At 39.1% G+C, this 20,765-nt stretch overlaps 2 protein-coding genes across 5 annotated transcripts in view; one reads left to right on the top strand and one right to left on the bottom strand.

Moving 5' to 3' along the window:
- Positions 1 to 753: 753 nt before the first annotated feature.
- Positions 754 to 7,781, bottom strand: si:ch211-10a23.2 (Galectin-related protein A-like). The gene is made up of 4 exons (XM_062040396.1): positions 7,707 to 7,781; positions 7,425 to 7,510; positions 4,006 to 4,210; positions 754 to 920 (listed from the first exon to the last, which is right to left on the bottom strand). The coding sequence occupies exons 1-4, from the start codon at positions 7,731 to 7,733 to the stop codon at positions 777 to 779; spliced, it is 462 nt and encodes a 153-aa protein (XP_061896380.1). The 5' UTR covers positions 7,734 to 7,781; the 3' UTR covers positions 754 to 776.
- A 474-nt stretch (positions 7,782 to 8,255) lies between these two features.
- The window catches only part of zfyve26 (zinc finger, FYVE domain containing 26), a 69,952-nt gene continuing 57,442 nt past the window's right edge, over positions 8,256 to 20,765 (top strand). For 3 of the 4 annotated variants that reach the window (XM_062041242.1, XM_062041239.1, XM_062041240.1), the window contains exons 1-8: positions 8,256 to 8,364; positions 10,708 to 10,985; positions 12,381 to 12,456; positions 15,229 to 15,315; positions 15,393 to 15,533; positions 17,465 to 17,804; positions 17,877 to 18,001; positions 19,176 to 19,340. In XM_062041242.1, the coding sequence (XP_061897226.1) occupies positions 10,786 to 10,985; positions 12,381 to 12,456; positions 15,229 to 15,315; positions 15,393 to 15,533; positions 17,465 to 17,804; positions 17,877 to 18,001; positions 19,176 to 19,340 (1,134 nt within the window). In that variant the 5' untranslated portion in view covers positions 8,256 to 8,364; positions 10,708 to 10,785. The remainder of the gene's footprint in view (positions 8,365 to 10,707; positions 10,986 to 12,380; positions 12,457 to 15,228; positions 15,316 to 15,392; positions 15,534 to 17,464; positions 17,805 to 17,876; positions 18,002 to 19,175; positions 19,341 to 20,765) is intronic. The other variant, XM_062041241.1, reaches the window with a different exon arrangement.

The following is a 20,765-nucleotide window of genomic DNA, read 5'->3' as shown; positions in this document are numbered from 1 at the left end:
ACAGTGATAAATAAAAAAAAAGTTGTAATTGTATTAATGTTTATTACAGAGTAACAATTCAGTGACAGATTATTTCACTCCGAAAAATGTACATGTCTGAAAATTATATTTTTGATGTAAATTCCAAAAATTATAACAATTTATCGTGTGGGGAAAAAAAGTAATTACACGAGAATAAAGTCAGAATATTTCAAGACTAATAATGAAATATTATGAGAAAAAAGGGCAACATTTAAATGTTGTTATTAAGAGAATTTTGTTGGAATATCACCAAAAAAGTGGTAGTTTTCAAAAGAATGTAGTCATATGTTACGGTAAATATTTTTTTAAAAATAAAGAAAAATTATTAAATATAACTGTGCTTAAGTTGGAATTTTAAAAAAAGTATTTAAAAAACAAAAAGAGAATTTAATGTTTTTGTAAGAATTAATTCATGATATTCTGAGCATTCAGAGAACAAAACAAGAATTAAGTCATAATTTTATGAAGGTATAGTCGGAATATTAGTCTTGTATTTTAACAGAAGTGTTCAAAACATTTTTTACGAATGAATCTTTCTCTTGCTGTCGATCATAATGAGCAACATTCCCCCAAAAAGTAGTATTGCAATGTTGATGAGTCAGCATGTTGAAGGTAAACACGTGAAGGCACTTTGTCTTCTGCTGTGATTCCAAAGTGTGAAACTAACAAAACAATCACGCCCCGTCTAGTCTAACTCTACTACCCCCCCACCCCCCCCACCCCCCCAAAAAAGGTGTTTTCTGTCCGTCGCCCCTTCAGGCCACCTTGGTGAGGTGCACATCCCCGAAGACTCGTAAGGCCGTGAGGCTGGCCAGCTGTGGGAGACGATGGCTGAAGCCACACAGAGGCTGACCGTCCACCAGGATACGAAACTGCTGGTGCTCACAAACGATCTCCATCTATCAAGAAGGATCGGAAATCGTTACCTGGCAGACACTTCATTAGGTACACCTGGCCTGCCTCACGTCATCATTTTAACCTTTCATTGCAGTCCTTCAAATGTTTATTAGATACAAATTGTCGTTTTGTTATACAAACCCCAAAAGCAGTGAAGTTGTCACGTTGTGTAAATGGTAAATAAAAACAGAATACAATGATTTGCAAATCCTTTTCAGCCTATATTCAATTGAATGGACTGCAAAGACAAGATACTTAAAGTTCGAACTGGAAAACGTTGTGTTTTTTTTGCAAATATTAGCTCATTTGGAATTTGATGCCTGCAACATGTTTCATAAAAGCTGGCACAAGTGGCGAAAAAGACTGAGAAAGTTGAGGAATGCTCACTAAACACTTATTTGGAACATCCCACAGGTGAACGGGCTGATTGGGAACAGGTGGGTGCCATGATTGGGTATAAAAGCAGCTTCCGCAGGGATGGGGCGAGGGTCAACTCTTTGTGAACAAATGCGTGAGCAAATTGTTTAAGAACGACATTTCTCAACCAGCTATTGCAAGGAATTTAGGGATTTCACCATCTACGGTCTGTAATGTCATCAAAAGGTTCAGAGAATCTGGAGAAATCCCTGCACGTAACATTGAATGCCCATGACCATCAAATCCGACATCAGTGTGTAAAGGATATCACCATATGGGCTCAGGGACACTTCAGAAAACCAGTGTCAGTAACTACAGTTGGTCGCTACATCTGTAAGTGCAAGTTAAAACTCTACTATGCAAAGCCAAAGCCATTTATCAACAACACCCAGAAACGCCGCCGGCTGTGCTGGGCCCGAGCTCATCTAAGATTGACTGATGCAAAGTGGAAAAGTGTTCTGTGGTCTGACAAGTCCACATTTCAAATTGTTTTTGGAAACTGTGGATGTCGTGTCCTTCGGGACAAAGAGGAAAAGAACCACCCGGATTGTTCTAAGCGCAAAGTTGAAAAGCCAGCATGTGTGATGGTATGGGGGTGTATTAGTGCCCAAGACATGGGTAACTTACACATCTGTGAAGGCGCCATTAATGCTGAAAGGTACATACAGGTTTTGGAGCAACATATGTTGACATCCAAGCAACGTTACCATGGACGCCCCTGCTTATTTCAGCAAGACAATGCCAAGCCACGTGTTACATCAACGTGGCTTCATAGTAAAAGAGTGCGGGTACTAGACTGGCCTGCCTGTAGTCCAGACCTGTCTCCCATTGAAAATGTGTGGCGCATTATGAAGCCTAAAATACCACAAGGGAGACCCCCGGACTGTTGAACAACTTAAGCTGTACATCAAGCAAGAATGGGAAAGAATTCCACCTGAGAAGCTTCAAAAATGTGTCTCCTCAGTTCCCAAACGTTTACTGAGTGTTGTTAAAAGGAAAGGCCATGTAACACAGTGGTGAACATGCCCCTGTGACAACTTGCAATGTGTTGCTGCCATTAAATTCTAAGTTAATGATTATTTGCAAAAAAAAAAAGGTAAGTTTCTCAGTTGGAACATTAAATATCTTGTCTTTGTCGTCTATTCAATTGAATATAAGTTGAAAAGGATTTGCAAATCATTGTATTCTGTTTTTATTTACCATTTACACCATGTGCCAACTTCAGTATACAAATTGTTGTTTTGTTATAACAAAGGGAGGAGTCCTAGTACTATTGACTAGGAGTCAGCAGCTGCAAAACAGCTAAGCACAAAGTAACACATACCGTAAGGTAGACACACGTAATCATCTTTGAACAATAATGCAGTCTAAAACATGACATTTGTCAATATAAAGAAGAATGGAATAATTATAGCTGCATATTACTTACACATACAAAGTCTCCGAGCCAGAAGCGTTTTAGAAACTATCCAGTAACAAACGTGTCTGCATCGTTCAACTTACTGTGTCACGAATCCTTAATAAAGGATTGTGGCTACTAAATTACCACTCCACTTCAACTCAAATAAGTGTTTGCTGAGCATTCCTCAACTTTCTCAGTCTTTTTTCGCCACTTGTGCCAGCTTTTTTGAAACATGTTGCAGGCATCAAATTCCAAATGAGCTAATATTTGCAAAAAATAACAACGTTTACCAGTTCGAATGTTAAATATCTTGTCTTTGCAGTCTATTCAATTGAATATAGGTTGTAAAGGATTTGCAAATCATTTATTTACCATTTACACAACGTGCCAACTTCACTGGTTTTGGGTTTTGTACAAACATACTTTAATACTACTATCATTAGTTTATTTAGCCATTTTATACTTGAAACTACTTAATAAAGGCCTTAGTGGCCACATGCGTGGACAGCACCTTTTAGCTCTTATTTCCAAAACTTATACTCAGAAGAGTATAACATACAGTGGAATTTAGAAAAAAAAAAAAGTGTAAAAATAAGAATTAGCATGTCACTACACATGAAGTACACGTTTGTGTACTTATGGACTAAGTACATCATATCAAAATATGATTCTTAGTTTTTATTCTAATTAGGGTCCAATAAGCCCAAATGGCAAAGAGAAATATAAAAAAAAAAGCATGTAAACAATAAATGTAGAGTTAGCTTAAATCTAAAAACATATATATCCCATGATGTGGTAAAGCTGCAATATTTAAAGTGCATGATGGCGAGGGATGGATGTGTAATATAAATTCTATAAAAATCTGCTAGTTTATATTTCTTTATACATTTATACTTCCTTTTGCCTCCTTTCTTTCATGATTTATTTCAATGTTGCAACACTTAATTTAATTAAATATGGAACAAATGAAATATAAATAAGAATGAAATATAAGAGTTGTAAACAGTTCATCTGTTCATTTTAGCTAGTTTTACTAAGATCACGTATCTCCATCATCAGTTTTTTGTTTTAAAAATTTTTTTTTATATAAACAATATAATAATGCTTTTTAATGATAACAATTTTTGGGCTTTTTTTGGATTATTTTTTTTTATTAGACGCTTGCATCTGATTGGACAGTGTAGTAAATTTCATTAATATTATTATTTCTTTATAATGCTCCTTGGGTAGTTGTGGTGATGACGTCACTGCTGTGAGGAGGAACCTACCTTAAAAGGCTCTCCGGCTGCAAAAGGGAAGAAAGAGAGGGTGTTTTCAGCACGACCCCACTTCCCATCTAGCCGGGCGTTGCGCTGAACCGCCTTGTCCGTGAAGGTGACTTTCAGCTGGAGACCCACGTCGCCTTCCGACTCCGACTCGCCGTCCTCCTCGTCTTCCTCCCTGTGCGGCTTGCAGGACACCACCACCTCAATGCTGCACAAATACATACCCATCTTATTTTACCACAAATTGGTTAACATGGACTTAAACTAGTTGAAAACGTATTCGGGTGTTACCATTTAGTGGTCAATTGTGCGGAATATGTACTGTACTGTGCAATATATTAATAAAAGTCTCAATCAATCAATCAATCATCTCCCATCAAAATGGCGCAGTGCCATGTCATGCCGCCAGAGGGCGTGTTTGAGCGGTGCCGAGACCAGGGATGACCATAGTTAAAAAGTTAAAGTTAAAGTACCAATGATTGTCACACACACACCAGGTGTGACGAAATTATTCTCTGCATTTGACCCATCACCCTGGATCACCCCCTGGGAGGTGAGGGGAGCAGTGAGCAGCTGTGGTGGCCGCGCCCGGGAATCATTTTTGGTGATTTAACCCCCAATTCCAACCTTTGATGCTGAGTGCCAAGCAGGGAGGTAATGGGTCCCATTTTTATAGTCTTTGGTATGACTCGGCCGGGGTTTGAACTCACGACCTACCGATCTCAGGGCGGACACTCTAACCACTAGGCCACTGAGACTGACAAATCAAATGAACTAAAAAAATGCAAATTCGGTAGAAATTTCATGAGAATGGTGAAGAGCCAAAATCGAACTGACATGCTATCAGTTAGCACGCAGGCCAGATAGCATCAGGCAACAAAAAATGTGATCAAAATGAGCTATAAAAAAAAAGCTAGCATGCTAACAGTACTATGCTAACAGTTAGCACATACCCAAGACTATAAAAAATGGGACCCATTAATTCCCAGCTTGACACTCACCATCAAGGGTTGGAATTGGGGGTTAAATCACCAAAAATGATTCCCGGGCGCGGCCACCGCTGCTGCTCACTGCTCCCCTCACCTCCCAGGGGGTGATCAAGGGTGACGGGTCAAATGCAGAGAATAATTTCGCCACAACTCGTGTGTGTGTGACAATCATTGGTACTTTAACTTAACCCTTGTGTGGTGTTCGGGTCTGTAGGACCCGTTTTCATTTTTTATTAAAATAAAAATGATACAATTAATTAATTTTTCAAACTGAGACTCACTGATTTTGGCTCATTTTCGGTGAAGAATATATATTAGAATACATATTTAATGACCACACAGCACACACACCCCCTACACATTTCTATTACATATAAGATGTCCAGGGTCCACTGGTCCCGGGGCTAATAGAAGTGTGGAAATTGATGTTCTGTGTACCACACACACACACACACACACACACACACACACACACACACACACACACACACACACACACACACACACACACACTCACACACACACACACACACACACACAGTAGGCCTAGACAGGAGGAGGACAGAGTGTAGGTACACAGAACATCAGAGGGTCAAATGTGCGAGAAAATGAGAGCAAACAGTGTTGACAAACAATGTTGCAACCATGTGTGGGAACCGCAGGTGCAGAAACACAAAAGAAGAATCCCTGTGGGATGCGGAAACTGGCAGAGAAGTTTTCCGTGCAACGTTCATATTGTTGTTACTCAGCCAGCGTTTGTGGGTCTGATGGACCCGTTGCATTTTGTGGCTTTTAATGCCTCACAATCAAACACTTTTATGTTAAAATACTGAACAGATGTTTATTGGGATAAGGTAAACATCTGTTCAGTATTTTAACATAAAAATAAAAACCCTTTTATTTTAACATAAAAGGGTTTGATTGTGAGGCATAAAAGCCACAAAATGCAACGGGTCCATCAGACCCACAAACACTGGCTGATTAATAACAATATGAACATTACACAAGGGTTAATACATGACACTAAGGCGTATACCTACTAAATTGCCTAAATAAGGTAGCATGTGAGGCCTGCTTTTTTTGGGGGCTAAAATCCAGACCAGTCATTGTGTAAAAATAAGCAAATAGCTCCTAAAACCAGGCACATTTCTAGAAATACAATTTAAATCTTGTCAAGTAGAAAATAATTTGCAGTTTGCCTGAAAAATCTGTTTAAAATGCTAGTATGCTAACGTTAGCATGAATCCAGAACCAAAATTAGCTAAAAAAAAAAAAAAAAAAAAGCTAGCATGCTAACTAGGTTGATAATATCGGACTGCCGATATTATCAGCCGATAAATGCTTTAAAATGTAATATCGGAAAACATCGGTATCGGTTATTAAAAAGTAAAATGTATGACTTTTTAAAACACCGCTGTGTACACGGACGTAGGGAGAAGTACAGAGCGCTAAAAAACCTTCAAGGCACTTCTTTTGCGTGCCGGCCCAGTCACATAATATCTACGGCTTTTGACACACACACAAGTGAATGCAAGGCATACTTGGTCAACAGCCATACAGGTCACACTGAGGGTGGCCGTATAAACAACTTTAACACTGTTACAAATATGTGCCACACCAAACAAGAATGACAAATACATTTCGGGAGAACATCCGCACCGTAACACAACATAAACACAACACAACAAATACCCAGAACCCCTTGCAGCACTAATTCTTCCGGGACGCTACAATATACACCCCCAGCTACCTCCCACCTCAACCGTGCCCCCCCCCAACCCCGCCCACCTAAACCTCTCCATGCTCTCTCAGGGAGAGCATGTCCCAAATTCCAAGCTGCTGTTTTGCGGCATGTTAAAAAAAAAAAAAAGCACTTTGTGACTTCAATAATAAATATGGCAGTGCCATGTTGACATTTTTTTCCATAACTTGAGTTGATTTAATTTTGGAAAACCTTGTTACATTGTTTAATGCATCCAGCGGGGCATCACAACAAAATTAGGCATAATAATGTGTTAATTCCACGACTGTATATATCGGTTGATATCGGAATCGGTAATTAAGAGTTGGACAATAACGGAATATCGGATATCGGCAAAAAAGCCATTATCGGACATCTCTAATTCGTCAAGTAACAAAATATTTGACGCAGAGGTGTATACCTGCAAAGTTTGCAGAAAAGCTAGTATGCTAATGATTGTGCTACGGGCCGCAAGTAGTCCCCGGGCTGCACTTTGCACACCCCTATGCCAAACTATGATGCGTTACATGTCATTTCTTGAGATTGTATGGCGGTAATGTGTCTTAAAAATAGAAACCAATAGATGGCTGTATTAGTACGCTTCTGTTATTACTGTCCTAGTCATGGACTAACCATAAATGCATTACTACACTACAAAAAAAGCATGTATACATCCTTGCAAACACGCGTACCTTTTGGGTTTCTTAGCAACGATTCCCATCACCACCAGCTTCATCGAAGGCCGCAGACCGCCCTTTATCTCTCCGATGTACTCCCCCTGTGAGACAATACACGCACGGTGACGCCATATGACTTTCTGATGATGACGTGAGCCCAGGATGGGAGCAACAAGCTTTATTGACAAAGATTTTAAACAATAATCTGGATAAACCATTTTCCCCCACAATAATCCATGAAATAAAATAATTTAAAAAGCATGTGCTGTGTCAAACAAAGAAAACGAGGCTACATACATTTCCTTTCTTGTCCGTGTCCTCCATTCCACCTAGGGCGTGACGCAGTGTGGCTGCTTGGAGAAGGGATGCCAAAAAGGACTGATCCTACCTCCAGCCTGTTGCCATAGCGACAACATCTCGTTGAGAGGAGTCAGTTGCAGTCACATTAAACATTAAAATACAATTTAAATTATTATTATTATTGTTATTATTATTATTATTATTATTGTTATTATTATTATTATTGTTGTGTGCATGTGAAAACTAAATGTGTAGATTTTTGCACAAATCTACATTGTTCGCTTAACTGATGCTGCCTTTGCGTCAGTTCCGATTTAAAATACTCAGTGTTGTTGTTTTTCATACTTGATCGTGTTTGTAAGAGAATTGACACCACTAAATGCATAAAAATAAGTAGAGTCTTAAATTGTGTTTTTTATTTTTTTAAATCGAAAAAATATGTAATTTTGTACAATAAGTTGCTGTATTTTCGACAGCACGCGAAGGCAGCACAAGGCTTCGCTCTTAGCCAATCAGCTGCCAGTGAGTCAGGTGATCAAGTCACGTGATTGACAGACCGTCACTTACCTAAACGGAGCAATGTAAGCTAGCCCGGCGTAAACAACCGTCCAGGTTTCGGGGGAAAACTACACAAAAAAACGACACAATGACATGAGTAAGTAGTTTATTTAAGGCTTAACCTTGTAACTGGACGCCACAGTGTTACCGGTGTTTCTGGAAGTTTGCGAAGACTTTTAGCTAAGCTGAAGCTAATGCTAATGCTAACTTGACATTTGGACATGTGAAATGACTGCTGCTTAAAGTAAGCACATATCTGGTCTATCAGCTCAAATAAAACGGTTTCGTTGGACTAAATACCTCCATGCGACAAATAAAGGTGTGTAGATTATTTTAGTAATCAATCAAATTTTACTTGTGTAGCCAAACAATTATTTTAAATTGTGTGGATTCAATCGTGCGTTTTTTATGAGAAATAGTTTAAATAAACAAATGTTTTTTTTCTGCTTGGCACAACCTAAAATGTTTTCCTAATAAATGCACATCATCAACAACGACAAAGCTAAAAATCCATCCATCCCACACACACTGGGAGTCAAATATATTGTACATACAAATACACATATACTCACATACATACATACATACACAAATACAGTACATACCTACATACTCAAAGTTCGTACATCCACACGCACATTCACCGTACAAACATACATATACACATAATGTACTTATACATTCACTGTACAAACATACACATACTGTACAAATACATTCACTGTACAAACATACATATACACATACTGTACATATACAAGTACATATACATACATACACTCATGCACATAATCACGTTTCATCAAACATATATTAACGTTGTTGCCCTAGGGTAAACTGGGTAACACATGGCACTCTGACAAAGCTTAACCTATTGTTACTATAACAATCTACAAGGTTAATATAGTTTGCTTCTCTTTCTTCCCCTCCAATTTTCTGCATTCTTTCGTATATCTAGTTATCATTAGGTATATGTATTGTTGCATTTGAACAACTGTATTGTTGATAATAGAGGTAAATTATTGGTATTGTTCATTATCAATAGTGCTATTTCTATTGGTATTTGTATTGCTCCATTTGTAGTGTAATAATGCTCATTGTCATTTCTGTATTATTTTTTATTTTTCGCTAACTGCTTATTTGCTATCACTTTTACCATCATATTTGTACATGTCGTATTTGCTGATGTTGCTCTATTGTTGTTGTTGTTGTTGTGTTTGCTGTTGTTGTTTTTGTCTCTCTGTCTAATCCCCCTCTTATCTCCACAATTTCCCCCTCTGTCTTCCTTTTTTTCTCTTTCTATCCCCTCCTGCTCCGGCCCGGCTGCACCAAATGATAATATAAATACATTTAATAAAGTCAAATACAAATAAGGCAACAAGAGAAGTATCCTACACTTTTCTTTTGTAAAGTAAACCTGAACAGCCGATATAGGCATCTACATCTGCTATATGATTTGCCTGAGAAGCTGGACAGGACAAAAAAAAAAAAATCCATCCATCTTCTTCCACTTATCCGAGGTCGGGTCGTGGGGACAGCAGCCTAAGCAGGGAAACCCAGACTTCCCTCTCCCCAGCCATTTCGTCCAGCTCCTCCCGGGAGACATAGTCTTCCCAACGGGTCCTGGGTCTTCCTCGTGGCCTTCTACCGGTCGGACGTGCCCGAAACACCTCCCTAGGGAGGCGTTCGGGTGGCATCCTGACCAGATGCCCGAACCACCTCATCTGGCTCCTCTCGGTGTGGAGAAGCAGCGGCTTTAGTTTGAGCTCCTCCCGGATGACAGAGCTTCTCACCCTATCTAAAAATCAAATTTCCATTATTTTTTATGTGCCAAAGAGAAATGAGGCCAAACAAGTTTGAGTCCCACTGCGCTTAATCATGAATCAAAGCAACAATATAAATCCAAGGGTTTTTCTAATTGATTACCGTATTTTTCGGAGTATAAGTCGCTCCGGAGTATAAGTCGCTCCGGAGTATAAGTCGCACCGGCCGAAAACGCATAATAAAGAAGGGAAAAAACATATATAAGTCGTACTGGAGTATAAGTCGCATTTTTTGGTTAATGTAACATATTGTGGTAAGAGTCATTCAAATAACTATAACATATAGAACATGCTATACGTTTACCAAACAATCTGTCACTCCTAATCGCTAAATCCCATGAAATCTTATACGTCTAGTCTCTTACGTGAATGAGCTAAATAATATTATTTGATATTTTACGCTAATGTGTTAATAATTTCACACATAAGTCGCTCCTGAGTATAAGTCGCACCTCCGGCCAAACTATGAAAAAAACTGCGACTTATAGTCCGAAAAATACGGTATTTGTTGCAGCCCTAAAAGTGACGTTGATGCAAAACTCCCCTTTGGCTCAATAAACAGTGTGTCAAGCTTTTCCCGGAGACATTCAAATGATTGCTATTTTGCTTCCTCTCAGGTTAAGAAGCCTCCATTCTCCTTCTGGACCACACCTAAGACCTGAACACACCTCCCCTTGAGCCGGAGCAGTGTCCCAATGGAGCCGGCGATGCATGCTTTTGGCTGCGAGGCCGAGACGTCGCTTCAGGACCTCTTTGAGTACTTCAAGAGGTGCCTGAGGTGTGGCGAGTGGGAGCTGGCAAGCGCTTGCGTGCCTCAGCTGGTCAAGTCCACAGGACACTCGGAGAAGCTGCGGGAAATACTCAAGGCCGCTGTTTGTCATCCTTACAAGTTCAAGTGAGTGCAACGCAGGGCCGGACCGATAAAACGATATCAAGCGCATTAACTAGTGGAACTAAACCTGCAGAAAATAGTTCTCAGGTTTCTCTATGTTTACATTTTCACACTTTGCACTATTTTGTTACACTTTCTTAAGCATTTCTCACGTGTTCTTTATTTTTCCATCTTCATTTTAGGGGGTTATTGTTAAGTGTTCAATGTGATTTTAGATATTTGTTTACTTTGAGTGTTTTCCATGCTTGTGTTGACATTTCCTTTCCTTTCTGCCTTGATAGCTGAAGGTTACATTTTAAATACAAATATTTGCAGTTATTATTAGGGATGTCCGATAATATCGGACTGCCGTTATTATCGGCCGATAAAGCTTTAAAATGTAATATCGGAAATTATCGGTACTGGTTTCAAAATTATCGATATCGGTTTCAAAACAAAACTAATTACTTTTTAAAACGCCGCTGTGTACACGGACATAGGGAGAAGTACAGAGCACCAATAAACCTTGAAGGCACTGCCTTTGCGTGCCGGCCCAGTCACATAATATCTACGGCTTTTGACACACACACAAGTGAATGCAAGGCATACTTGGTCAACAGCCATACAGGTCACACTGAGGGTGGACATATACACAACTTTAACACTGTTACAAATATACGCCACACTGTGAACCCACACCAAACAAGAATGACAAATACATTTCGGGAGAACATCCGCACCGTAACACAACATAAACACAACAGAACAAATACCCAGAACCCCTTGCAGCACTAACTCTTCCGGGACGCTATAATATACACCCCCCGCTACCCCCTATCCCCCCAACTCAACCCCGCCCACCTCAACCTCCTCATGCTCTCTCAGGGAGAGCATGTCCCAAATTCCAAGCTGCTGTTTTGAGGCATGTTTAAAAAAAATACTGCACTTTGTGACTTCAATAGTAAATATGGCAGTGCCATGTTGGCACTTTTTTCCATCATTTGAGTTGAAGTTGTTCTCTTATTTTGGAAAACCTTGTTACATTGTTTAATGCATCCAGCGGTGCATCACAACAAAATTAGGCATAATAATGTGTTAATTCCACAACTGTATATATCGGTATCTGTAATTAAGAGTTGGACAATATCGGAATATCGGATATCGGCAAAAAAGCCATTATCGGACATCTCTAGTTATTATGTTTTTCTCCTGCAACTTTTTTTTCCGTTAAGTTTTAAAAATATCAATAATTATCGATATCGACTGATATAAAACACAAATATCTGCCATATCGCCCAGGCCTAATGCAACATGTCGTCATTTTACAAGACTGTTGCTTTGACTCATGTTTTCCCGGCTTTCTTTATGTGTGTTTTATTCATTTAAATGTGTAGTGTAAACAACAATGTGTGCTTTCAGGTGGGAGTCTGTGGGCAGTCCACACATGCTGGCATGGTTTTGGCTTCAGGTTTTGGAGAAACAGACGGAAGAGCGGGTAAAGTGGAACTAACAGAACTTACTACAACTATTGCGTTGAGGAGTGTTTTTATGCAATGCAGCGGGAAAATGTCACACACACACAAAACGAGCTCTAAGGTGGAAAAACACACGCATAGGAAATAATAGAAAGAGAAATAATCTGTCCCAGGGTCAAACTTGTTATCTGGAGTGTTTTTGTAGTTTTGGATTTGTAGGAGAAATGACATCATGGCTAAATTCGCATAACATTTTAGGAAAATAAGTGAAGTAAGTATAGACTTTGAAGTCTACATGGAGGAGAAATGGCCCTCTAAAAAGAGTGATGGCCCTCTTAAAAAGAGTGAAACAAAATGAATACAAGTCACTTTTGCCTGTAATGAGCAAAAAAGATCTGCCAATAGAATAGGTCAAAATTGTCTTGGTAAGATTTCTTGAAATAAGACATTATATTTAAGCTTTACACACTTAAAAGTGATTTTGAAATTAGCAATTAACATGTATTATTAGTCATACTTACTAGTGTTGTAAAGTTAAAGTATCACTGATAGTCACACACACACTAGGTGTGGTGAAATTACCCTCTGCATTTGACCCATCCCCTTGTTCCACCCCCTGGGAGGTGAGGGGAGCAGTGAGCAGCAGCGGTGGCCGCGCTCGGGAATAATTTTGGTGATTTAACCCCCAATTCCAACCCTTGATGCTGAGTTTTGAGTCCTAAAACAATTGTGTGATGCTCAAAAGTAGTGTTTTTTTCTTTAGACGATCTATTGTCTATAGACAAGTTCTTATGTCTCTCTGAAAAATATTATTCAGATATTTTGACGAGAAATAAGATGAGCTTGTGAGTTTTTCCAGTCTACACACTTGCATTGCTTTAATTTAGTATCTGAAGTTCACAAGTGCAAGTTCATGTTATTATTCTGTCAAGGATTCAAGGAGCCTTATTTGTCATACCCATACATATTTGCACGTGTACGGTAGGAAATTTGGACTCAGGTCCCAGCAAGTATTTAAAAAGCCGTAAATAAATAAATAATAACAATAGGCAATAAATATAAGGTACTTGACAAGAGGTAGAACTGAAATTAGCCGGCTAAGAATGCTGTGTGGAATGAGATAGATAGATAAGAATAAGAAAATTGAACATCTATCCATCCATCCATTTTCTAATGCTTCTTCCTGTTTAAATTAAATACAACTTTTTTTGTGCAGTTAGTGTGTGTTTTTGTGGGGGAAGGATTATTGATTAAAATAAATAAAGTCAATGTTTGCATCTTGTATGCATATAAATAACCTGAATATCAATACAAACAATGGCAGAACATATACTTGCATTTATTAAGTGTCAATTAAATGGTGATCTTAATTCAGCAGGTTAGCCACATTAGCTAATTGGTTTAGCAGTCAGATGCTAACGACTAAATAAACACATCTGTTATTCGAAGTAGAATAATATCATAACCTCGATAAAACACAATTAGAAGAAGCTTAGAAAATTCAAATCGGTAACGACAGAACGTGACTGATCGTAGAACAGGCAGAATCGGAAGCGACACACCAGTTTTAAAATAAAGGCCTCCCGAATAAATGTGCGTAAACTAGAGGATTCTTAACAGATAGAGCTAAATGTATTTGTGGCGGACAAACCAAACACTGAATTTAAAACTAGGGGTATCCCGATACGACATTGATATCTAGTTTTGGTCTGATAATTATCGGCTTATATATTGGCTTGCATCTAAAATACTTACAAAATAATGCTCTGATCCAAACTTTTTGGTTACCTCCGATAAGCACACCAGGTTGGTCTTTTCTTCTATTTTAGTCAAGTCATTTACGAAAGGTCTGCTAGGAGCTATCAGCTACACAGCAGTTAAGCACACAAGTTAGTCTTAGACTTAGACAAACTTTAATGATCCTTAAGGGAAATTGTTCAACACAGTAGCTCAGTTACAATGATGGAAAGTGTAAGGATGGAAAAGACAATGCAGGTATAAATAGACTAAATATAGCGATATAAAATATAACATATATGCGAATATATACATAATATGTGTACAGTATATTATATATACAGATACATTATGTCTATAACATATATACAATATATAACAATTACCATGTACAATATTACAGTATATGTGACAGCAGCAGCATAAAATAGAGAGTAGATCCAGCAGAAAATAGAAAATAGACATTATAAAGAAGAAGTAGCTAACATGTCAGGTAATAGGCAGATATCATCTATTGCTGTATGGCGAGTGATTATAAAGCTGGATGGAGTGCGGAATGAAGGAGTTCTTGAATCGCACAGTGCGGGAAGGAAGCTGAAGGAGCCTGTTGGAGTATGAACTCCGCTGTACATACGGAATAATAATTGAACAATATTGCCATCTAAAACAACACATTTGTCAAAACAAACAAGTATCAAATCATTATAGTACTTTTAATTACACATACAAAGTCTCCAAGGCAGAAGCTTATTATAAAGTATCCAGTAACAAACGTGTCCACATCGTTCAATTTACTGCATCATTAGCTTAACATCATTAAATTATTATGGTACACTTATAACCATTTCACTTCAACTTAAAGACGGCATACAGTAAGTCCCTTTCAGAGGGTTATTAATAAATCGGTTAGTGTTTTTCATACCTACCATTCTTCTCTTTTTGACTCGTTTAACTCTTAATATCATGTGTTATTCCTATGAATTATGTACATAGATACACATATCTACAATATAAACATTTTTGATTTCTATCTGTCATTTAATTCTGCATGACAGGTTCCTGCCAGCGTCAAAAGAGAGTTGGAGTTCCTCCTTTTGTTGGAACATCTGTGGTCAGAAAGCATCGAGGAGCCTCTCCTTAAGGTTACACTTTCCTCTGATCATCGAGCAAAAAATAATTTTATAAATGTGTTGGGATGACGACGTCCGCTGTGCTACAGCAGCAGGTGCAGCGGGCGTTTGCGGCCACAGGCACCGCCGAAGGTTTGACGTCCGCACAAGCTGCCGTGGAGTGTTGCCTGCAGGCGTTACTGGAGAAGAAGCGGCCCCGACTCGCTCAGTCGCTCACACATTTCTTCCAGGTACCATTACACTACAGCACTATAAAGGAGAGGAGGAATATTGCCATGTGTTTGATATTGTATCATTTGTTTTCAAAATGGTTACAAAAAAGTGGGACCCCAAAAGTTTTCTGTGGCACCCCATTTTTGTGACTTGATGGGGTCCCCAGGATCCCATTTTGAAAATTCCTAGCGCCAACACTGATGGAGTATTGGTGCATGCAAAACAGCAGCAGGCGGCTGTGGCCTGCGGGCCGGATATAATACTAATCACTGTACCGTTACACCCTTAGTTTCGGTTCGGTTCGGATGTGTACCGAAGGAGTTTCCACACGGACATATTAAGTAGCGTAGCGCACGTTGTGTAAACAATGCACACTGAGGCACAACACACGGCATGCTAGCAACGACCGGGCTACGACAACATGTAAAAGCCAGAGCTGGAAGACCCTCCTGCCTCGTTAAGATCTCCCTTTTGGGAACACTTTGGCTGCGCGATACAACAATGGAGGATGAAGGTTTGCCGACATTGTTCAGCAGCTGCTTCTGACAACACGTCAAACATGCTAACCCATTTGAAGCGTCACCACCGCATTCAAGCAGCCTCTCCTCGGCGAGTCAGGCAGGGCTAAAGCAATGACAAATGCTTTTATAGCAGCAGATTTAAGTCCATATTGCATTAAGAACTAGATTTTGACCCACTTCTATGGTGGAAGAACAATGAGCCCATATATCCTCTTACTGCCAAGTTAGCCAGGCTGGGGGGGAGAAGTTTTGAGTTGACTTGAAACTGTTTAATGTTGCACTTTTTATACGTAGAAGAAAAGTTTTGTCATTTTATTTAATCTGAGAAGCAACTTGACGCAGTTTAATGTTGATTAACGTGGACCCCGACTTAAACAAGTTGAAAAACTTATTCGGGTGTTACCATTTAGTGGTCAATTGTACAGAATATGTACTGTACTGTGCAATCTACTAATAAAAGTCTCAGTCAATCAATCAAAAACAGCACTTTATATGTAGAAAGGTTTTGTTAAGAAACACTTCTGAGCCTTATCTTATTTAGTTTTTATTTTATATATGTTGACCACATTAACCCTGGCAATGGACCCTGTGTGTATATGTACACTACCGTTCAAAAGTTTGGGGTCACATTGAAATGTCCTTATTTTTGAAGGAAAAGCACTGTACTTTTCAATGAAGATAACTTTAAATTAGTCTTAACTTTAAAGAAATACACTCTATACATTGCTAATGTGGTAAATGACTATTCTAGCTGCTGGTTTTTGGTGCAATATCTACATAGGTGTATAGAGGCCCATTTCCAGCAACTATCACTCCAGTGTTCTAATGGTACAATGTGTTTGCTCATTGGCTCAGAAGGCTAATTGATGATTAGAAAACCCTTGTGCAATCATGTTCACACATCTGAAAACAGTTTAGCTTGTTACAGAAGCTACAAAACTGACCTTCCTTTGAGCAGATTGAGTTTCTGGAGCATCACATTTGTGGGGTCAATTAAACGCTCAAAATGGCCAGAAAAAGAGAACTTTCATCTGAAACTCGACAGTCTATTCTTGTTCTTAGAAATGAAGGCTATTCCACAAAATTGTTTGGGTGACCCCAAACTTTTGAACGGTAGTGTATGTTATGCCATTGTTTACAAATTTGGTAAATAAATAACCAAAAAATGTATATTTTGTTGTTTTCTTACTGTACCGAAAATGAACCAAACCGTGACCTCTAAAGCGAGGTACGTACCGAACCAAAATTTTTGTGTTTGTGTTTCACCCCTACTAATCACATATCATCCCGGGGGCCATAGATAATTGAGCCGGCCCACGGGCCTTGACTTTGACACCCCTGGTTTATGGCCACAGGAATACACAGAACACACAATGCATCACAACATTTCTAGTTTGGGTGTTTAAAAAGCTATCATCAATCCTTAGGATGAGCCGAGCATCAACGACGCGGCCCTGCAGCACGTGTTCATCCGCCACCTGCTGGACAAACTTGCAAAGCCAGAGACCAGAGCGGAGAGGACTGACGAGTGGGTGGAGGAGATCTACGCCGTGTTGGCTGTGATGCCGTGGAACTCTGGTGCCGTCAGAGGCCAGTTGGAGGCACTGTGTGAAGCGCTGTGGGCGGCCAGAGACGGGCCCCTGGCAGAGGAGAGGGTCCTGAGCGCGCTGCTGCGGCCGCAGTGCGACGTTCTCGTGTCGGCGTACGGCTCGGCCGCGCTGAGGCTACAGAGGGATCATCTGCTGAGGAGCGCGCCTGATTCCCAAGGTGAAGTCCCCACCGCCATATTGCTGTCGCCTTTGTGTGTTTTTCTAAAAGCCTGATGTTTGTGTTCTTCAGTGCACCTGCCCGAAGCAGAGAAGCTGGCCCTCAGTCTGTGTTGCCATAAGAATCGTGCATCTGTGTGGAAGATGATTTACTTCGAGTGCCTTAGTAGCAGGAAGCACTTCCTTGAGCAGGTCTTGGTAGGTGGCGCTCACATGTTTGGATGTATACAAAACATGGCTGTCAACTGCATGACAACCAACCTCAACTACTTTCTGCTTATTTGGCAAAATGATTTTACACAAGTAGGTAGGATTTAGCTACATAGTAGTTTAAGCCTGTGTTTGATAGCAAGATTCGGGGCGAAACAGTAGGCATGTGTGGAGGTCTTGCATCTTCGGGTTCTTCGGACCACCCAGAAGAGACATGACAGGCTTGACGGTTTTGTGATTTGGTTTATTTTGCAATAAACTTATCGCTCTGCTTTTCAGCAATCGCCTCCCGTGACGGTCTCGCTCTTCGGGTTGCTTTTCAGCCATCCGCTCTCGTCTCCGTCTCCGTTTCCGTCTCGCTCTCGCTCGTGCTCGGGTTTTCTCTTCACCATCAACAACTCCAAATCCTCCCACCTCTTCCTTCCCGGCTGCTGCCCTTTTATAGAGTGACAGGTGATCAGATAAACGCGCCCAGGTGGGCCATCTACGCACCTGTCGCCGATCTCGGAGCCAGCCCCGGCACACCCCGCCTCGCTGCAGGTCCGCAGGCCACGCCCCCTCACAGCATGATAAAACACGCCTGTGTGCAATAAGAATGTCCTGTTTTCTTAAATAGAATCATCTTTATTTTTTTAAATACAGCATGAACATGACTATGTAAATGTCAGATTGTGAACGGGAATGTTTTGGTTTAACATTGGGAAAGTCAGTAATACAGCATCAATCACAAAATAAACCCATTTGGAGAGTAACCTTTGAGCAAAAGAGAAATACAATATAAAATAGTGATCGTTGGCTTCACAACAGTCCTTGTCTCATGTTCTTGGGATGTGTGGGGATGTAAGAAGAGCCAAGCAGAGCTATCTCCGCAGGGCCCGAGGAATTTAGCAGAGGGCCAAATTAAGAGTAGTATCTTTTAGACACATACCAGGCCAAAGCAGTGAAAAGAAGCAATACTCACATGAGGACTGTTGCTTAGTCTAAAATAGTTGTTAGACAAGGGATTACTAAAATATACATTTTGCCACAACATTACACTCAAGCACGAGTGCAACGTCAGATCAGGTTTCCGACATGAAAAGAGAAAGTAGACCGTACGGCCTTTGAGTGCTTGAGTTGAGTTCAAACTTTAACCAACGAGATGTCCTCGCCCTGAATGCAGGTTACCGCACTTGACCTGATCAAACACGAGGAGTTTACCCAGCTGAGAAAAATGCTACGCTCCGAATTCCAGCCTTTGTGTCGCCTGCTGCTGCTGCTGGGATGGACGCATTGTCACAGTCTGAGCTCGGCTCAAACGCTGCTCGCCGTCCTTCATCATCAGCAGGTCTGCGCCGCATTGCCTCAGTTGTCGTTTGGTCTGCACTTTACACACATTACATTAAATATTACAATACAGAGTACACACATTACATTAAAGTACATATTACATGACACACATTGCATTAAATATTACACCACACACATTATATGACACACATTATATCAAATATTACACTACATACATTACATTACAGTACATATTACTTGACACACATTTCAATAAATATTGCATTACACACATCACATTACATATTACATTATGCACATTACACTTCATATTACACTACCGGTACACACATTACATTGCTGTACATATTACATTACAGTGCATATTACACCATATATTACATTACAGTTACACACATTACATTGCAGTACATACAGTATATATTATATATTACATTACATTGCATTATGTTACATGACACACATTACATTACGATTACACACATTACGCACATGACATAACATTAAATTACACGCAATAAACATGACATTACATGAATTATTACCTGATTGTGTGTGTCAATCTAAAGTGAGCATTATTATAGTACAATTGTATCTTGCTCGTGATAGGTATTGAGGTTAATTTGTGTCTTTATTACAAAAGCCTTTTTTTTTTCTTTTTTACACTGAATTTATTTACCGGTAACTGAATTTTTTGTTAAAATTTTGTGAATTCTTTTTTTTTTTTACATCGAATTATGCTGACAATTTCATTGAAAAAAAATATTTGTTTTAAAAACTAGTGTATAAAAATTCTGTTTAAAAAAATGTGTAAAAAAAATCAGTATTTAAAATTCAGTGTAAAAAATTCAGTGTATAAAAATTCTATGAAATTGTCAGCATAATTTAATGTAAAAAAATTCAGTTCACAAAATTCGAAATCCAAAAATTCAGATACATAAATTCAGAGACAAAAAAAGCTTTTGTAATAAAGACAAAAAAATCAGTGTTGAAAAATTCAGTGTAAAAAAATCAGTATTTAAAAATTCAGTGTATATAAATTCAATGAAATTGTCAGCATAATTTAATGTAAGAAAATTCAGTTCACAAAATTCAAACGCAAAAAATTCAGATACATTTCAAAGACAAAAAAAGCTTTCATAATAAAGACAAAAAAAATCAGTGCTGAAAAATTCAGTGTTGAAAAATCAGTATTTAAAAATTCAGTGTATATAAATTCAATGAAATTGTCAGCATAATTTAATGTAAAAAAATTCAGTTCACAAAATTCAAACGCAAAAAATTCAGATACATAATTTCAGAGACATTAAAAGCTTTCGTAATAAAGACAAAAAAATCAGTGCTGAAAAATTCAGTGTAAAACATCAGTATTTAAAAATTCAGTGTATAAACATTCAATGAAATTGTCAGCATAATTTAATGTACCGGTAAAAAAATTCAGTTCACAAAATTCAAACGCAAA

Source organism: Entelurus aequoreus, linkage group LG03 (assembly GCF_033978785.1).
Source record: "Entelurus aequoreus isolate RoL-2023_Sb linkage group LG03, RoL_Eaeq_v1.1, whole genome shotgun sequence".
Taxonomy (NCBI): domain Eukaryota; kingdom Metazoa; phylum Chordata; class Actinopteri; order Syngnathiformes; family Syngnathidae; genus Entelurus; species Entelurus aequoreus.
Note: the sequence above shows the minus strand (reverse complement) of the source record. Positions and strands in the feature narration are given on the sequence as shown.